Raw genomic sequence first — 19,814 nt, forward strand, 5'->3', positions numbered from 1 at the left:
ATCATCTAGTGCTCCTTTTCTCCCTGAGCCCACTGAATGTGCCAGGACAGCGCAATGTTCTTTGCTACTGATATAGAAGTGAGATGTGAGAAAAGCACCCGTTTCCAGATTTAGTAAATCACCGCCTATCAGATTAGAGTGGAGAGTCTAAAAAAGTCACATTCAGCCTCACGTTCCGCCGTGGTCTGTAGGTGGCTGTTGGTAATGATCTGTAGGTACAGAGAAGGAATTTTTAAGCGCTTGGGTTTACGGTGTGCCCACCCTGGGTCAGTGTGCCTTTCTGATGAGCTTGTTGAAATGGCTTCTGGGACCCTGCCCCTAGAGACTCTGCTTCTGTGGGGCTGAGTGGAGCCCAGGAATCTGCCTTTTAATGCTCCCAGGTGCTTGTAATGCACGTTGTCTAGGAGCTATGCTTTAGGAAACTGCTCCCAAAGGGAGACAAGTAACCACCAAGCGAGAGGAGCAGGCAGGAGACATGGCCCTGCTGAACGCCAGCTCTGGGAGCCTGAACGCTGCGGCCTGCGGCCCGCACTCTCGAGTCACACTTGCCAGTTTAGAGAGAGATCTTTTCCAACAGCTATACTGCAAACGTGAACCTAGTGTGGCAACTGTGCAACGGGGTGCACTCCATCTAGTAACATGCAGGTAACTGAAAGACAGTGAACACCCCAGTCAAGCTGCAGTTTTATTTAAAATGTAAAAGAAATGGTTCTCGAAAATGCTGATGAATAAAGCAGAAGGATACAGTGCTCTTCCTACGCGTCAGCCAGCCTGTCCCAGGACAGGGCGAGACACAGTACTTCAGTGCCCGCAGAGGTTCACAGTAGTTTAGTGCTGGGTTATCTGTGCCTAGAGACGTAGAGATCCTCCGTTTGGGACCCGGCTCTGGGGTCACACCTTTACTGAGCGTGAACAAGGGCTCCTGCTCCCTGGCCGTAGCCGAATCCCTTGGGCCCGAAGTTCTTTGCATAGCATCCTACAAAAGAAAAGGGAGAGTGAGTACCAGTCCATTAAGCTTTGCTAGCATTGCTTAAGACCCACACATCAGACCCCATAACGTAAAAAACTGTTGGCTATGCCCAAAAAAGTTCGCCTTGCATAAGATGTGCCAGGTAGCAAATATCTTACAGCTGCCAGGGCCAAGTGAGGCATCCTGGTTCCACAGTGGGTAGTCTCGGTCCCACTGCATGCCCGGCATAGAAGGCAGGCCGGCAAATTACATATTTGTCTACTACCTTCTCTACTCGTACATAGAAAGCACATCCTCACAGGCTTTGCTTAAAACATGAAGTTGAAAGAAGACTGTCTGTGGTGAGGTTTTCTGTTTGCTTTTATTTGCAGGGGAGTTTTAAATGATCAGGAACTTAATTGTATCATTTAAAATTGTTCTGTGCTTCCGTCATCTGAAAGCATCTCTAGATCTTTTCTTTTCAAATAGCCAGAGACACTATCCCCCTCTTTCCCCCATCCGCAGAGTACTCTTTTGTTCTAACCAATAGCCAGTGTGGGCTATTCACATGGATAGCGATAACTGAAATTAATTTTACCTTTACAATAGATTTCACCTTCTTTCTCAGTCAGAGTTGTTGATTCAAGACTCTTCCCACACTTGGCACATCGGAAGCAGTTTTTGTGCCAGGGCTGGAACGGACAGAAGAGTAAGGTTGAGAGGCCGGTTTCCTGGAGCACAATTTAGATGCTGATGCTGATGCCGATGCTGATGCTGATGCTGTGGCAGGAAGGGGCTCAGAAAGATCCACCCAAAGCAAGCGCCTGGGTGCCATGGTCCAAAGCCCACTAGCAGGCTGGAACTGGACCTGCCCAGTGTCTACATTCTTGGTCACCCACAAAACGGCTGGGTTCGGACTTCCTTCATGGAAGACAAGGGCTGGGAGCTGTGCCTGAGGGCGTTTCTCTGGGTGCAGTCTTGGACCTGGCCGCAGGCCTGTGCGCCCATTTGAAGCCTGAGAACACTGCAGCTCAAGAGGTGATGTGCTTATGGAACATTTCCAAATCCACACACCGCATTAGCATCAGGGGTCCTGACTCTGGTTCGCTGCTTTTCTTCATTACACTGAATAAAACTGCAGGGTCCCAATTTGTTAACAGTCCGGCCTTTTTAGGTAAGAACCTTCGGGAGCACCCCCCGTGAAAACAAGTTTCTTTTAAACATAGATGTGATCTGTCAAATAAGGGCATCACCTCAAAAAATTAATGATTCAGATGGAAATTTGATTTAAAAAAGTTTAATCCAAGGCATTATTTATGAGACCGAGTGCCTGCGTGGGATGTGGCGGGTTCAGGGGAGGAGAAAGGGCGTGGAGAGTAGTCTTTCACTGTCATTAACTCACAACGGCACCGTACCTTTCCAGCTCCAATGATCTTCTCGGCAGCATACACGGAATCGCCACACCTGGAGCACTTCTCCGCGCCTCCGTATTTCTGAGCAAATTTAGAAGTGTTTGGATTTGTTGTAGGCCTGTGAGGTTGAACACTTGTGGAAAGGGGGAAAATATTAGGCAAGATTCTCCAAAAGGCCCGTCTAAGTCCACAAGGCAGCACGAGTCTCAGGTGCTGGTCAGTTATTACTTGAACCTATTTATGGGCTTATTATTAGTACAGACGGACAGACAAGGCCCCAGACTTAACATTTCTGTCCCCGAGTGTAAACTCATCGAAATTCACCTGCTCCCCAGAGCTAGCCTCTGCACTCAACAATTATTCTGTGCTTTATAAAAACCTACCGTAGCACGTATTTTTACCCCAGACTCATATATTAGTACCACTAGAATCGCATCTAGCCTTTCATGTCACGTAAGATTGAAAAATCATTAACTTAGCAGTTAAGTTTCTGCAAATGGGTCCTATAAGTAAGTAGTCTACAAGTAAGAAAGTTAAGTATGTTTTACAGATACTTAATTTCTTAGTATGTCTCAAATAGGGGAAACTGAAAAATTATTTTCTGCACGGAATATTTTAGAAAATCTGCCTATTCCTATGTGATCTATTTTTACTTTTTCTCTGGGTAGAGTGGTATTTTTGTCATTATTTACAGGTCACCCGGTAATCCATATTTTCCTTGCTCTAATTTTTTCCATTCAAGATGCAGGCGCACCTACTATGCAGAACACCATTCTGGGCTTTGGGAAGATTTAGAGACCCTTCTAGAACCTTGTAAGTTTGTAGAGCAGCTAAGATCTAACCAGTGGGCAAGCAGAAGGTGGTGCCCAGGTCAGTTCTCCTATGGGAACAAACGTTTTCTAAGTTCCATTTTATGAAGTTACAAACACACTTAAAATAAAATGTTAATTTAGAAATACTGCCGTTTCATAAAACAGTTTCTTCAAACTCTCCAATTGCGTCTTCAGTATCTTCATCTCCACTTTAGCCACTTTTGGGTCATTTAACAGTCTTCTGTGCCTCCACCCAAGCTATTTAATACAAGGCATTTCATGAACCGTGTTTGGGGTGGCCACTGGAAATTTTATTCTAAGCAACAAATACCAATTCAAGTACTAATTCACAGCATTGGTTTTTCTGTTCCTAATGTAGCATATTACAAATCATCTCCACAACCTACTGTATGTGCCTACTTCCAAAAGTGATTTTAAACGCTGTTCAGAAGGATAGCCAATACTTGCATTTATGAGTTTCCCGAGAAAAATTTCCACATCTGCCGATTATGTTAACAAGAACCTCAGAGAGATTCTCTTTCCCCTGCATTCTCACAACGTTGTAGGCTATCGCTACTGGTTACCTCGGATTACAGATAAAGAACTGGGGGCTTAGGTATTAGGTAACTGCCTGAGGGCCTAGAGGTTGCTGAATTGGTGAACAGTGCAGGCTGGCCTCAGGGGCAGTTCTGCCCACTCTGCCGCCTCTCCAGGAGATCCTCGGAAAGACGTTTGGTCCCCAAAGCTGTTACAATTACCACATGCCACCAGCATGGCCCAGACCACAGGTGTCCGCGAGTGCAGTCTTTAAGAAAGGCGTCTTGGAAAAGGAAGTCCCTCTACCTGGTCCTGAAGGAAGGCAGCCTGTGGCCAGGCTAAGAAGAGGAAGAGTTCAAGGCACAGAGCGAGTCAGGCCAGCACAGAGGGCTCGCCAATGCCTGGAGAGGGTGGGCAAGCAGGAGGAAAGAGGTTTTATTCCCAGTGAAATCTTGGGAAACAAGAATGAGTTTTAATAACTCAGAAAAGGAGAGCAGAGCAAGAACAATGAACTCTAACAAAGACAAAGGGAAGCCGGGCTCCTGCAGGTGACGGCACGCACCAGGAGTGAGCTGGCCCTGTACAACTGCTGCAAGGCGCCAGGGCTTGGAACCAGGGGGGAAACCGAGGAACAGAGAGGTGGCCCCAGTGCCATGGAGAGAGGACAGGTTTGGGAGCCAAACGGACACAAGCTCCAATCCTGGCTCTGCTGCTTACCTGTGTGACCTGACCCTGAGTGTCCCATCTACATGATAGGGGCCAAGTATCTGAACTCTAACAGTTACTGTGAGGATCATCTATGATGAGCACAGACGGTCGGCAGACAGTAGGCACTCAATAATCATTATTTCAGGCATACCTTATGCATCATGTTTTAAGAGTGCAAGCTTTGGGGTTACACTAGGTTAAGTTCCAGGCTCTACAATTAACTAGCAGTACGATTTTAGGCAAATCACTGAATTCTCATTGTCTCAATCTGCTCTTGAGTAAGACGGGAAGCCCTGCCTTCAGGGTTGTTGCAAGCAGTCCACGAGTGAACACGTGTTATTAGTCCAGCCTGGCGTCCAGCCCACAGTAAGGACACCGTTAATGGTCTTATCCAATGGCCATCTTCTTGGGGTATTACACCAATTTTGACATCTTCAATATAAAATGGATGTGAAAAATGTGAGTTCATGTGGGGGAATTACTGGACCAAAAATAGGGATTAAGAGGAAATTCCAAATGAAGAAATTACATAGCCTGAGCCTGAAATACTAAGAGAAGTTTAGCAAACTTAGCACTTTGCTACTGAAACCTTTAAAGTTTAACACTAATCTTTCAAAGAATCAAAAACAGAAAATCATTTCAATTTTTAAGTTATAGAAAAGCAATTTCTTGATGAGGAAATAGTCTTACGCGGAAGGAGTGACAGGAATTTTCATTGACCGCTCAATTGCTCATGAGACACGCATCTCGTGACTCAGATGCCACACTGCTCTATCCTTTGAGCTCCTGGCGTCTGGTCCCCAAGGTGCTGTGAAATGAAGTAAATTCAGACCTCTTTTGGGAACATCATGACCCCCTGACACACCTTAGAATGCTCTAAAAGCAGGATTAGGAACCACTGGAAAAGTCAGTAAGAACTGTGTCAGGTCCAAAACTCAGTATTTCGAGCTTAAAGAATAGTCACTAATTTACACTAGAAAATTAGTCATTTACTTAATTTAAGCTATAAATCCGGAAACTCCCAGATCCCTGTTCCCCAAGCACATGAATTGTTATAACTCATTTCTAGGGTGACACCTAGTACTCACTCACCTCTCCGGCTTGATGCCCAGCCTCTCGCCACGGTCCATGTTGAGCGTGCCCGCGCCCTGGCCGTACCCATAGCCTTTGGGCCCATACTTCTTCCCGTAGCAGGATTTGCAGTAGATCTCTTCATCATGAATTGCCACTGTGGTGCTATCTAAATTCTTCCTGCAAACCACTGAGGGGGGAAAAGCTAGACTTTAAAAGTGTGTCAAAGATGCCTTTTTCCTTAGAACAATGGCAGCGCTGACACATGGTCCACAAGTGGTAAAGGCACAGGCTCGCTAACATTCCCTGTTTATTCTGTGGCTTCCCAATAGCCAGGGGACAGCATCTGGAGGCTCAGCCACGCTGGATGGCGATTTGCCTTCCTCTATGGATATGACAGTTGTTTCAGAAATATCTCGGAACGTTAACATCCTGAAGCCTCACACATTGAATATGGGTTGCCTCTCGGGCAGGAGGGAGCCAATTTCAGAGATGGCAATAATGACATGAATAAAAGGAACACTGTGCTCCCGACCCTCAGCACCACCTTTTCAGCATCTTCATCCAAGGACTGTTGGATCACAACCTAAGACAGAGCAAAGGGAGCCGAGTGCACCTTGGGGCAGCTGCCTCTTTAGACCCTCGTGCCCAGAAAGGACCCCCTGGGACAAAAACAGTTTGCAATCCAGAAGTTGAGGTTGCATCACTAGTCTAAAAGGGAAACAGCATTTCTCTCATCTCGGCCCGCTTCCCCCGCAGCGCTGAGTGCGCTGGAAAACGGCGAGTGCTTTACAGTCTGCATGTGTTTCCTCTTCTGTCCCAAAGGAGAACACATTCATTCTTGATGGAGTTCTTGCCCCATTTCCACGTATCCCACTTCATAAAACTGCCAGATGTCCTCATGTTCTATCCAGACATTATTTCACTTTATAAAACTTCAATTAAGCTTGAGAAAAAAAGAAATTATGAGGGAGCTCACTGGTAGCACAGTGGGGCAGCTGGAAATCCAAGATGAGTGTAGTAGAAAAGGAGATTCTCCCCCTTATTCAAAAGGGGAGAAACAAAAGGAGGAAGGACAGACAGAAGGACAGGGAAAGGCTAGCCGGCTGGTTTAAAGGAGGGGGAGGTGACGAAGTTTGTATTGTCTGGTGGAATAGAATGCTGCTGAGGCTCAGAATGACGCATCTACTTCAGACAGCTACCCTAAAACCACACACTGCGGAAGAACAAACACCCTTAGCAGGCAGAATAAATATATATAAATATAAAAAGCTTTGAAAAACACATATCTACTAACCAAAGCAAGTTTAAGCATATGAAAATGTTCCTCTCGCCACTCTCGCCCCCGCGTCCTCGGCCTCCTCCGCAGTCAAAGTCGTCTAGGCCTGGAGACCCCTCAGAACCACTTCCTTACAAGGCTGTAGTGCACAGAGACAGACCTTAGGAGGAGCCCGACGTTTAGTAAACACTAACTTTTGGTCTAGCCATCATGGCTTCACCCAGATGAAACTCACAACAGTTTCTAAAGTATTTGCCTTTCCTCTTTGTTCACGTACTCTTTTGGTTAGAAACCTGCCAGAAAAATACATTCCTTAAGGGAAAAAAAGGAACTTCTAAGAGAAGAAATGGTTAAGGCAAATCTGCGAAGTGGCGGCGAGTCTGGAGGCACACAGCAAACACGCATCTGCTGTCTTTCTGCTCTCTGTAACTGACCTTCTGTGGCCTGCTCCCGGTTGTCCGTGAAGCAGTGATGCTGCAGGCAAGCCCTGACCCCTTGAAGACTGGTGCCGGGAGGGAAAACGACAACTACAATTTGAGAGACAAGTTTTTCCTGAAGATTATTTCTTAGTGTGACGTGATTTATGTTTTATTAGATGCAGTTTCTAACAGTAATTTTCACTGTACGGTACTATAGATACAGCAAGTGTCTGCACATACAGGTGAGTTCCTCATCTGACAGAGCCTGCACGAAAGAAAATTTTGTCATTTGAATCAGGTGATTAATGAAGAGCTTTCTGAAGCAGCTACTCTCCTGTTTTAAAACTGAAGACTTTGGGGCCGTCCCGTGGCCAAGCGGTTAAGTTTGTGCGCTCTGCTTTGGCGGCCCAGAGTTTCACCGGCTTGGATCCTGGGCATGGACATGGCACCACTCATCAGGCCATGTTGAGGCGGCGTCCCACATGCCACAACCAGAGGCACTCACAACTAGAATATGCAACTATGTACTGAGGGGCTTTGGGGAGAAGAGGAAGAAAAAAAAAGATTGGCGACAGATGTTAGGGCCAATCTTTAAAAAAAAAAATATTTAAAAAAAACAACAAAAACTGAACACTTCGTTGTCACAGAGGGAATGGGCAGAGCGACAGCTCATCTCTTGTTCTGTTTCTCTTGTTATCAGGCACTCTGTCTTTCGAGCATATGGGCACGTGCTGTTTTATGTCCTACTTCCTGTCTATATCAGACACTCTGATCATTTCCCATCTATAAACAAAGTAATTCCCAACTTGCTCTATGAGATTTTCATATCCTAAGTTCCTTTCCCTCCAATTTAGGATATCAATAACCAGAAATAACTCTGATTATTCACTACCAAAGGAGACAATTTGAGCCTCTAGAGAAGATGAGCTTCCAGACATCTGAATTTCAACTAACAGTGTGGTAAGAAACAGCAAGTAGATGTCAGAGAAGGAGCCCAGCCAGAAAGCAAGCTGGGGCGAGGAGGGGCCATCCAATCAGAAGCCACAGCCAGGCCCACAGGACGCGCCAGAAACTGCGGGTGCCAGGCTGTGAACGACCCGAGCTCTGAGTGAAGCGGGGACGGAGGTGAGAAGAAGTCAGTGCAGGAAAGGCCCAGTGGAGGCTGAGAGCTCTGGGGACACTGGAAGGCCAGGTGTCCCGGTCACCCCTGCTGCCCTGGCTGCTGGGCTGAGCATTTACAATGTCTAGGGGGACAGACAGGCAAAAACCACTTGTGCTTCTAAAATAATCTTTGTTAACAACACCACAGCTTTTCCCTTCAAGAAGTGAACCGAAGCTTCTCAGCATCAATTCCGGGAGGTACTTACTGCACAGAAAGCAGCAGCGGTGGAAGCTTCGCCCATCACACTGCACCTCCTCCGCGTGGTACACGGTCCGCCCGCAGGCCCCACACTTGTTTCCACCTCCCCACACGGGCATCCTGAAGGAACAAAGACTTCGTCAGACTGTCCCGCACCACATGAGGTGTCTTACAGATGCCCCAGAGGCTGTTTAAACCCAGGGGCAGCTGCAGACTGTGTTTACGAACCGCTCTAACCACATCTGGAAAAGGCCTGCCCTCCTCCAAAATAATCTCATCTCCCAAATTACAGCTCTTTCATTAGGAAACTCTGGCTTGTCATAGGCGAGCTTTTTTCCCCTACAAGACAAAGGACCTGCATTCACTAGAACGTACAGGTCACCAGGCACAGAACTAACTCTGCCACTGGAACCCCTGGGCATGAAGAAAGGAGCACACTGCCCCCACTACCATCTTAACGCGTGCTATCTACACTCAGCGAGGAACTGACATGGCGTTGGGGCGTTTATTACACGTTAATTCATCGTGCCACCACCAAATTCTTAACGCTGAACACGTACAAGCTATGACTGGCTATCTAGGGAGGAAGACACTGTCGTCCTGCCCTGTAAGAGCCGGCTTTATATTTGTCGGCTGCAGTTAGGCAGGCTTACAGCCCGAGCAGTTGTGTCTGTGACTCGTACAGCTGTCACCACAGCAAACAGCCATCCAGGTGGGGGTGACCGCAGTTTCTGTGCTCCACTAGTCCCAAAGTCCCCTAGTCCGGCCGACAGTGGCTTTCCTTCTTTGACGGGCCTGTCAGTCCACACAGAACACGCTACCAAGAACCCGTGCCGGCGAACTGCAGTGCCGCTGAGTATGTCAGAATAACCTCTGGGCAACGGGCCTGCGGCGGTGGGGGGCCCGAGTGTCAGTGCCAGGCTCTCGTGCTGTGACGTGCGGCTGACATGTTCTAATCCCCCTTCTCACGAATGCGTCTGCAGGGACCCAGTTTACAATGCCTGCTTCCGAATGGCCAACACACCCAAAGGCCTCGGCCAGGACAGAAAGTTGCCCTGCAAGGACAGCATGTCATGTCTGCCTGGTGTCTAAAAGCACAGAGAAAGTGTGCCTTTCTGCCCACCTTATTTTCACTCTTCCCTTCGGCAAGTGGCGCCTGCAGCCCTGGCCTGTCAGTCTCCTGGCACGAGCCACATGCCTCTCTAGGGGACAGCCAGTTCTCCAGCAAGCTGAGACCTCCTCACTAACTCAAACCTGAAGAATCCACAATCCTTAAACTAAAAAGGGGGCTGTAAATTCTCACCCTACACCAGGAAGATGATCCAGAACCCAACCATTTCCTAACACTGAGATGAGGCCTCTCCAAATGATGGATTTACAGAATTAGTCATTGTGTTGGGCATCTCTCTGCACAGGGCATTCTCGCCCCCTTCTGGTAATAGTTTCCCCGGATTTCCTTCCAGGAAAGTGACCATCTTTCTTCGTCCATGTGGTTCAGCAATGTACTTAACAACATGTGGTCTCTTGGTGATGGTCCCAATTCCAGATGAAATTCAGGTAAGCATCTAGAAACTTTAATACAATTTTATGCCACAACAATCAAGAGCGTGATCAGCGGGCTCATTTTGTTGAACACAGCTGAGTTAGAGAATGTCTGTACTTGGAAATTAAAACAAAAATAAGAAGTAGTTTGAGAAACACTAGTTTAGACAGTACTGACACTACCCCCAACTCCAGGGCTGGGCACGTGACTCATCGTGGCACTGAGATCCCTGTGTTCCCCTCCTGCCATAGTGACTGCTAAGGAACGGGCTCATGACCCGGGGCTTTGGTCAGAACTGTGCGAAAGTAGGGCTGGAGTTGCCAGCGGCTGTGTAGCGGCTGTGAGCAAAGAACCTAAGCATGAAGCCAGCACAGAGGAAACCGGGGATGGAGAGACTAGGTTCAGACGCTGTTCAGCCGTGCCTCGTCTGATCGTGCACTCCTCTCTTACGTGAGCCAGTAAATTCCCTTTTTAAGTCATCTGGAGATGGAGCTCCTGTTCCTCGAAACAACAACACACACACACAAAGAGACCTGGCTGGTATGACCAGTTGTCACTGACTTGTCAGTCTCAACTTGCAAAACGTCCACTTCCATTATTCAGGCAGGAACAGAGTAATTCAAGGGTCCAGAAGTGTTACCAGGCCACGGTGAAGGCACCCATATGGACCGATATCAAGCGACAACGGAATACCTCTGCGCGCTCCCCTTCAGCAGTTGCATGAACCTCTCATTCCTTTCCCTGGAGACCAGCGCTCCTGTGTTTAAATCAACGGTGAACCTTCAGCCTGACGGTGAAACCTGACACAGTCTTGACCCCAGCAGCCTGCACTGGCTTGGGTTTGGAGTGCAATTAGTGGTACTGATTTTGCCCCATGGCTCCAAAGTTACGCATGTTCTGGAATGCTCACGGACGCCACAGACATCTGCTGGAAGGACCCTCGTGATTCCTGAGGAAACCAAGACCCAGATCCAGGACTGCAGGTAAAGACATGACAACTACTTAAAATTGGATCCCCAGCGTCAGTAGCCCAGCTGCCTTTTACAGTATGTTGTTACTGCTGCAGCATTTCTCATATTAGACAGTGTACTGTTTAACATCCGTCTGGCATCTTAGTTTTCACACATACTGATTTTGCAGCAATCACCTTCAGGGAGCCAGATTTCCATCAAGGCTGATGCTATCCCTGGGTTGTTTCTGAATTACATTTAAAAATAAATTTTTAAAAATGAACTCATCATTTTATGTTATTCTCTATTAAAGAGCAGCGTGGACTTTTAAAAAGGGGAGAATATCTTCCGTTGCTTCATCAAGGTTACTTAAATTCACTTCTCGTGAGTCAAGTTTAACTTCTATTGTATATGCCACACCAGCCAAATGTGAATGTGTTCTCTTTTCAGGAAATACCTATCAAAGTTCTACAGCATTCAGCTTCTTACTATGTTATGAGCTTCCTCCCCTTGAGGGTGGGGACCACATCTCTGTATTCCCCACACCACGTATCAGAGGACTTGGCATATATCAAAATATTTAATTTTTATTGTTTTAAAGAATCTTTCCATTTTCAACTTGTTTGTACAATTCCCAATTCAATCTTATGCTTATCAAGACAAGGCACTGTCCTACTTCTCTGTCACTTTTTTTTGGATTCTAAGTAAAATTTCCAAGTCATTAACTTTTTATTTCCATCCAGTTTAAACGCTTTCCTATGAATTTCTGAATAATTCTCTCTGTGGTCCAGGCAAATAGTATAATAGAAAAAGCATCCTCTGAAAGCTTCAGCTGCATTTATGTTTTATTTTTTAAGCTGAATAGTAGGTATCTGTGTGTGTCTTATATTATTTCCTATTCTGTACATCTGAAAAGGGAGAGAGGGAAGGAGGGAGGGAGGAAGGGATGGAGGGAAGGAAGGAGGGAGGGAGGGGAAGGAGGAGGGAGGAAGGAAGATTGGTTTAGAGAGATCTGGGTTAACTTCACTATTCTAACGGTTGTACAACCCTGGGCTTAGTTTCCTCATCTGTGAAATAGGGAAAGGCAGCTCTCGCCACATCACAGAGCTGTTGTGAACATAAAACAAGGTAAGCAGATGCCTTAGCAGACACCCAGGCACTGTTAGCTTGAAGACAGAGGGGGCATCGCACGCTGTCCATCCTGCTATCAGTACTCCAGGAGGAAAACCCACTTGGCCACAAACAGGGTAAAGAAAAAACTCAGCTGCTTAGTCACCATAAACCTCCTTTTTCTGGGACATTAAAACACACTGCAAGCAGAACAATAGTTCCACTTGTGAAGACTGTCTAAGAAATGAATTTCAAATGTCTACTTTTAGGGTGAAGCCCTGTGGACATTTCCCGAATTTTGCAGGAGGAAGGGTGAGGATCTTCCGTCCCTGCCGCTCTTGGCATGGCCACGCGTATAAAGAAAACCGAGGTTTCATTTTCCCTCCATGCCTCTGGCTGCATTGCTCCCACAGCTGACATTAATCACAGCACACTGGATCTGCATGGAGCAGTCCGGGCTGCGTGCCTTTCCCGATCCCATGCCTTAATTTACAAAATGTAAGAGGAGAAATAAAATCCCACTTTACACACATCTCACAAAAGAGGCCAAACACAGGTTCCTTCTGTTTCCTAGTCTTGTTCTTTAGTTTTCCATGTCTGAAAGAGTCTCAGCACTAAGATTTATCCACTGCATTAGATTAAAAAGCTTGCTTTACATCTGAACACCTATGTGCAATTTCTTTTTGCTGCTTCTCTCCAGTCTAAGACACCACCCAAAATTCATCAGACTTACCCCCAGAAGAAAATTACTGTCGTCTAAACCTGAGGCACCTTCTGTGGTAACGTTACCTCATCCTCTAGATGCCCAGCGAGAGCAGCGGATGGCCACATGGCTCATTCTCACCACCTGGGCCGCACTGTCTGCTTTTAGAATCTACATGCCTTGAATCCGTGAGTTTCGTGTCTACACGTCGCCACTTGCAGTGTATGTTATTTGCTCGGATACCAAAGGTTTGGAGTGAATCCATCTATAAACCCAGATTCTAAATGCTTCCAGAAGCTTTGACAACTTATTGCTACATACAGGGCTTTGTTCTTACTCTAGAACCTGGCTATAATCCAATTTCCTGAAAGGGGAGCGTTTATTATAAACTAGTTTCATCTTGAGCTACATCCAGAGGGGTCGCTTATTAAAAAATATGTAAGTTGGTAGCATTGTCTCCCATTACAGTAATTTTTAACAAGGCTGGAGTTTGAGAGCTGTAGTTAATTGGAAATTAAGCTTTACTCAATGTCCATTCTAAAATTTTTTCTTCTGCTACCCTGCTTATTCTCCTTCCCTATCTACCACTGAACCAAGGACAGACTCATCATGTCTTAGCAGTCAGCTGGTTTCACGTTCCATTTGGTTCTTCTATCTTCAAGCTGGCCTTTAAGACAGCTCAGCCCAAGGGTGAATTAAGAGCATGGATCGTGGAGTTAGCACAGTCTCATTTCCTTCATATGCAGAATGAAGATAACAGTACCTTATAGAGTTATTAAGAGAATGAGACCAGAAAATGCTTATAGTAGGCGCTCCATTACTGGTAGCACGTGTGTGTGTAAGACTGGCCTTGAGCTAACATCTGTTGCCAGTCTTCCTCTATTTTACGTGGGATGCCGTTAGAGCATGGCTTGACAAGCAGTGCTAGGTCCACACCTGGGATCTGAACCTGCAAGCCACAGGAGTGGAGCACACAAACTTAACATGCCCCTGGGCTGGCCCATGGTAGACTCTAACATCATGATTTCGCAATGTTCAGTCTTTGTCATCAATGCTCCTCTTCTCCTGCCCGTCTCATATATCCATCTTTTCCTTATGCCCCTAATCCCTCCACATGAGGCCAGCTCTCACCTCCCTCCCTTGTCCAGCTGCCCCTGACTTCATTTCTGAACCTCAAGCAGTTCTTCTTGGACAGGGCAGCTAACAAACGCTGTACGATGCTTTACTGTTTATGAAGCCCTCAGAGAAATGTATCCATTCAACATTTTACAAGCCATATCCTGGGCTGGGCTTATAGGAATTCCACTTTGGTGGTAGAAATATGTAAACAAACAAGAGCAATACAGTATAACCCATGACCTAGAGGCACGCAGAGAGGGCTCTGGGAAGTCTGCATCCTCTCCTTATACAGACAGGACGGCGAAATGGTATCATCTTGTAGATTCACTGATAGTGGGTTACTCAAACTATGTTGAAAACGATTCCGGAGTTCAGCTGAGGTTCTGCATTAAAGATTATTTTGATTAATAATGTCTGCCATGGAAATTGCAGTGCGCGTGCCACCTATAAGACATTCCTGGTATAAGAGAAAGAGTGTGGAACTTAGAATCAGATAGGTCTAAGTCTGACAGGCAGTTACCAGATCTGTGGTGCTAACCTCTGCGCCTCCGTTTCCCCAGCTATAACTCGGAACTGGATGCGCACTCGCTCATAGGGCAGTTATAAGGATGTAATGAGGTAACTCTGTAAAGTACCTGGCAAAGAGCCTCACTCCACAAATGTTGGCTTTCTGTTCCTTCAGGAGCACTACTGGGCCTGACATTGGCTAGGAAAAGTTCAGTCGTTAGGTGACTTGCTGTCACTGACCTCCAAAGATGCAAAGCCAGGCTCAACCATTCATGTCTGACTCCAGAGCCACAAGCTAGCCCCAGAACTCCACAGCTGATTGAAAGGTTGAGGCCATTCAAATCACGCGAGAATTATCAATTCCTGAGTTACCTGCACATAGGAACACTTCCCCTGCCCAGCCTTCATCCATCCAACTAGCCCTTAGTAAGTGTCCAATGTGTGCCGATCTCACGCTCCAAGTGCTGCTTTCAACCCGAACAGCTCTCTACCACTCCTCTCCGCTAACCCCAGTCTGACCTCACAGAGAGACCTCCTTGCAGCCACTAGCTGTCCTGGGTTCACTACAATCACACCGTTAATTACTAATTCTGTACCTTGTTACCAGTGTCTTCAACTTGGAGCACAGCAAAATCCCTGCCAGATCTGGATACTACCTGCCAATCCCATGTTGTCATCAGAATCCAACTATGCTGTAAACTCGGTCACCCCGACTTTCAGCATCTGCCACAGCAATCCACAATCTGTGCAATCTACAAGACATTTATTCATTCAAACAGTTCAGCATTTATGTGATTTTTACATGGAGTCAGACCGAGATTTATATGCCAAGATTACTGTTTATTTGCCAAATGATCTTAGGGTGGATATTTAATCTGCTAGTTTTCTCATTTTGAAAAATGGAAATAACTTATTTATATCATAAAGCTGTTCTGAGATTAAATAATATATGTAAAGCCCTTAGAATAGTGCCTGCCACATGATAAGTAACAGTGATTACAAACACTTTCATAAAGCTTACCAGATGCCTCACTTCTGTTAAGTAACTTACTTCTATCACCTGATTTACTTCCTAGTAACAATGGAGGTGGGCATTATCATCATCCCCATTTTACAGGCAGGCAAGCTGAGGTAGAGAGATATTAAGTAGATTATAACCGAAACCAAACAAAATTACCAATTCAACTTAAAAATTAATACCAATAAAATTCAAATAAACTGTATTGAGCTTATTTGACTGATGTTTCGCTAAGACTAAACCACTGCTGAGAACGCAAATGCAGTACTGACTTTGTGGCTCTGGCCCGGGTTCCTCTTACCCTGGGTGCTTCCTGTACTGGTGTGCTGCATAAGGAGCGGTTCACTCTGCTCTTCTGGAAGGACGCTGAAGCCACCAGGAAACCCTTCCCAGAGGGAACTGGGAAAGTCATTTGGCCCTAATGTATTACATGGTATCTGTCCTCTTCTTCTTAGTGAAGGCCAGTTAGTCGCACTGTTAGCATGAGATGGCAAACAACAAAGCAAGAAACCTGATACCATCTGCAAGGATTCAGTGTGCCTCCTCCGTCGCCCACACCAAAACCTCAGGACTTGTGCCTGGCTCCTCCACAGTCCAGTCTGAGAAAACGCCGCTAAGGCAGGGTTCTTAACCCAAGGATTCCTTGAAATTCTGGGGATTGGTGAACTTGGTACCGTGTACTTTATGCACTTAAGATTTTGAGCAGGGGTTCTGGGGCTTCACCAGACTGCCAGAAGGGTCCACAACACAGAAACAGTAAAGTATCACCATTCTACGTAATCAAGGCCCTCAGGGAGTCTGGGGACTCGCCACCCAACAGAACCCAAGGGAGCCCATGCAAATACCAGGCCAGGAACCACACAGCGCCTCGAGGAGCCGGTGCCAGTCAGCAGAGGGAACGCTGGCTTCCAGGCGCTGCCTCGCAGATGCCCTCCCTCGGGAGGCACGCTGCTCTGGAAGAGGCGCCCCAGCCGGCCGCATCCCCAGGTATTCCACCACCTGTAGCTCAGCGGCTAATGCCCAGGAATCTCTCCCAGGCTGGGCTGGCCTTTGTGCAACGATCAATGCGCCTTCAGCCAAGCCTGCCAGGTCTGCTATTACAGCCACTTCACAAGATGAAGTAACTGAGGCCAGAGGGTGCTGGAGCTGGGACGTGAATGTGGGTCTGCCCTCCTCTCCCACAGGGGGCTCACAAGCCCCAGCTCATCTGATTTACCTAATTTTTGACAGAGAAGGAAAATGAGAGGCCCAGACCTCCACAGCCGTTTAGCGGCAGCCTTGAGGCTGGACCCAGGCTTCTAAAGCTCCTCATTTACTGCTGCCCCCTCTACTCTATGCCAACATTCTTGCTGTTTTAGTATAAATTACAGTTTCTTCAAACCCAAGTGATTTGGCAATTCATCAGGACAGATCTCCAGTGAGTACTGCTTTCAACACAGTAGTTAGCATATACCAGCATCAATCAACGTTTGTTGAATACCTTTGGAGGAATTCAGTAAAAAATTATGACGGAAGCCTTGGCTTAAATCTGCTAATGTATCTATTGTCTGTCCAATTAAATTCCCAATGGCCACAACTGCAACTTTACTCCGTCTTTCATTCAATTCACCAATATTGGCCCTGGTCCAGCCGTGCTCAAGGCACCCAAGCAAGCACCGTTTCACAGACTCACAGGACGCAGACACTGTCGCTACATAACTTCACTCTAAAGAAGCAAAGGACACTAGAACCCAGAGTAGAAAGAACCCGGAGACATACTGACAAAGTAGCAGCGGCAACAGCTTGAGAGTGATGATCAAGCGGAGTGGGGGAGACCAGAGATGACTTCATAAAATCGGTCCTAGTGTGGTACGCAGTTTTCAAATGACGTGAGATTCACCCTTTTAGAATCTACCACCCATCTCTTTCCTGAAAAATTTGAGTCAAATTATAGCCAGCTCTGTGGTTGTCCTACTCGAATTCTTGGCATTTTATAAGTAGAGCTTTAAAACAGGTTAATCAGAAAAGTTAAGAACTAAGACCATTTCTACTGCCCGAGTTAAAAAAAAAAATCAGTATTCAAAATAAAAAACATTGGGCCGGCTGTGGAGACTGGGTGAGCTCGCGCGCTCCGCTTCGGTGGCCCAGGGTTTCGCCGGTTTTGATCCCCGGCGTGGACACGGCACTGCTTGGCAGGCCATGCGGAGGCGGGGTCCCACACAGCACAACCAGTAGGGCCCACAACTAGGATATACAGCTATGTACTGGAGAGCTTTGGGGAGAAGAAGGGGGGGGGTGGGGGGGAGAGAAGACTGGCAACAGTTGTTAGCTCAGGCGCCACTCTTAAAAAAAAAAAAAAAAAGAAAAAGCATTTATAAAATGAAAACGTGCTTGGTGTGCAGACTGCAAATCAAACACGTTTAACATTTTGGGTAACCATTTAAGCAACAAACGTCCTGGCTTGGGTGGGGTGTCTATCCACTTAGAAAACCCCCGTGCCCCTAGGGGCTGCCTGCGTGGAGCTTTGGAACCCAGGATATGATTTGCAGGACCTGTTGCAGAATTTCACAACCGAGCCTTCTTGCTTTCCTGGTTGTACCTGAATTGTAGAAAGTTCCGGAAAAATCTGGGAGTGCTCAATCTGACGTTTCACCGCTGTTTCTTCAACATTTAAGGTTGAGTGCTTGGCGGGCAGAGACCAGCAAACAATGGGGGTGCCAGGAGCTCAGCACCGCAGCCGGGAAGGGTTCTGGACTGGGGGGCTGTCGAAGCCCCTACCGCACCCCCAGGGCTCCTAAGCAGCCCCCGGGGAGGTCGCCGCCAGCGCCGCCGCACTCGGAGCAGAGGAGCCCCCAGACTCGGATGCCGCCCCCGCCGGAGGAGGACGGCGCGGGCTGAGGGGCCCTCGGCTGCTGAACGGCGGGCGAGCGACGCCGCGACACTCTCGAGTCGCCTCCCTCCCGGGGAAACGGTGTGCTGGGCGCGCGCGGTCACCTCCCTGCCCCCGCGCGCGGGCTCCGGGGCGGCCGCGGGGAGCCGCGCAGGTGTGCGGAGGGTGGCTGGGGGGCCACACGGGGAGCGCGACAGGGATGTCAGAGGGGCTGGGGGGCTGCCTGCGGACCCTGAGAGCCCCCCTCGGGGTCAGCAGACACGCCCCCATCGCCGGTACTCACTCGAGTCGGAGCAGGACCACGCAGAGCGGGCGGAGAACTGAGGCCGAATCAGGGGGCGCGCGAGTCAGGACGCCGCGGCGGCGCGAGCGCTCACCTTTTAAAGACCCCCCGGTGGGCGTGGCCTGCGGAGCCCCGCCCCGGCGTCCCGGCCGAGTCCCCGGCCGCTCCGCGGGGTCGGCGGGGCGGCCGCGGCTGGCTCGACCCGCCTCCGGCTGAGACCGGCAGACAAAGGCCAGAGGCCCGCCTCTGCCCGCCGCGTCCAGCCGCCGGCACCTCCCACGTCCCGGCTCCGCTCCCGCCGCCGCCGCCCCTCGGCACGGGCCCGGCCGCTTCCAGGAGCGCCCGGGAGCTGGGAACGCAGACCTGCTCCCCTGCCGACGGCCGGGCCGGGCCCCGGGGCGCTGCCGCCCCCTCCGGAGGGAGCAGCCCAAGGTGGAGGAGGCTCCAGCGCCGGGAAACTGGCCGGATCGGGGCGGGGGGTGGGGGGGTTCCAGCACCCTCCCCCTCGCCTCGTCCTTTTAAGTAAACTCTACGTGATTGACTTCCCCAGTGGACAAGCACTCTCTCGGCCGATTTCCAGCTTCTGGGAATCCGCAACCTTCCTGTTCTTAAAGAGCAAAATTTCTCCTCTAGACTAAATAAATGACGTTACGAAAACGCCTGGTTCCCCAGGGATTTTGCTTTTCCCACCACAAGGGCTCTGCTGCGCGCGCTGCTGCGGGGGAGGAATCTCACCCAGCCGCGGGCCGGGCGCCCAAGGGCCCTGGGTTTCGGTTTGTTGATGTCAGAAAAGCCCCAGGGACGCCAGTGACAACCGAGGGAACCTGATACCTGAGCTACAGGATGATTTATTGTTTTAGACAGAAAGAAAAATAAACGATGCCGTCTCTGGTTCACGTTCTAGGCCTTCTGATGACCTCTGTGCGGGAAGCGATGATGCCTGAGAAGTGATACTTGGGAGAGTGGGGAGCTCCAAACAGCGGTGACCAAAACCACCCCTCAGGCCACAAATGCAGTAGCCTCTTCTGGTCCAGGGCGTCTCCACCCCGACGCTACTGACGTTTGGGGCTGGGTCTTTCTTTGTGTGGGGACCTGTTCTGTGCATTACAGGATGCCTCTGCCCCCTAGATGCCACAGCACCCCGCCCTCCACGTTGTAACGATCA

The 19,814-nt window shown here is 48.4% G+C and overlaps 1 protein-coding gene across 4 annotated transcripts; it reads right to left on the reverse strand.

The window, feature by feature from the left end:
* Positions 1-672: 672 nt before the first annotated feature.
* CSRP2 (cysteine and glycine rich protein 2) lies at positions 673-19,047 on the reverse strand. 4 transcript variants are annotated; one of them, XM_023631768.2, is made up of 6 exons: positions 18,744-19,047; positions 8,555-8,667; positions 5,511-5,679; positions 2,365-2,494; positions 1,548-1,641; positions 673-976 (listed from the first exon to the last, which is right to left on the reverse strand). In XM_023631768.2, the coding sequence occupies exons 2-6, from the start codon at positions 8,664-8,666 to the stop codon at positions 900-902; spliced, it is 582 nt and encodes a 193-aa protein (XP_023487536.1). In that variant the 5' UTR covers position 8,667; positions 18,744-19,047; the 3' UTR covers positions 673-899. The 4 variants fall into 4 exon arrangements, with proteins under 4 accessions (XP_023487536.1, XP_023487539.1, XP_023487538.1 ...); XM_023631771.2 differs by having other exon boundaries at positions 18,650-19,029; XM_023631770.2 differs by lacking the exon at positions 18,744-19,047 and adding an exon at positions 18,076-18,720.
* Positions 19,048-19,814: the final 767 nt, after the last annotated feature.

The sequence above is a fragment of the Equus caballus genome, chromosome 28 (assembly GCF_041296265.1).
Source record: "Equus caballus isolate H_3958 breed thoroughbred chromosome 28, TB-T2T, whole genome shotgun sequence".
NCBI lineage: Eukaryota > Metazoa > Chordata > Mammalia > Perissodactyla > Equidae > Equus > Equus caballus.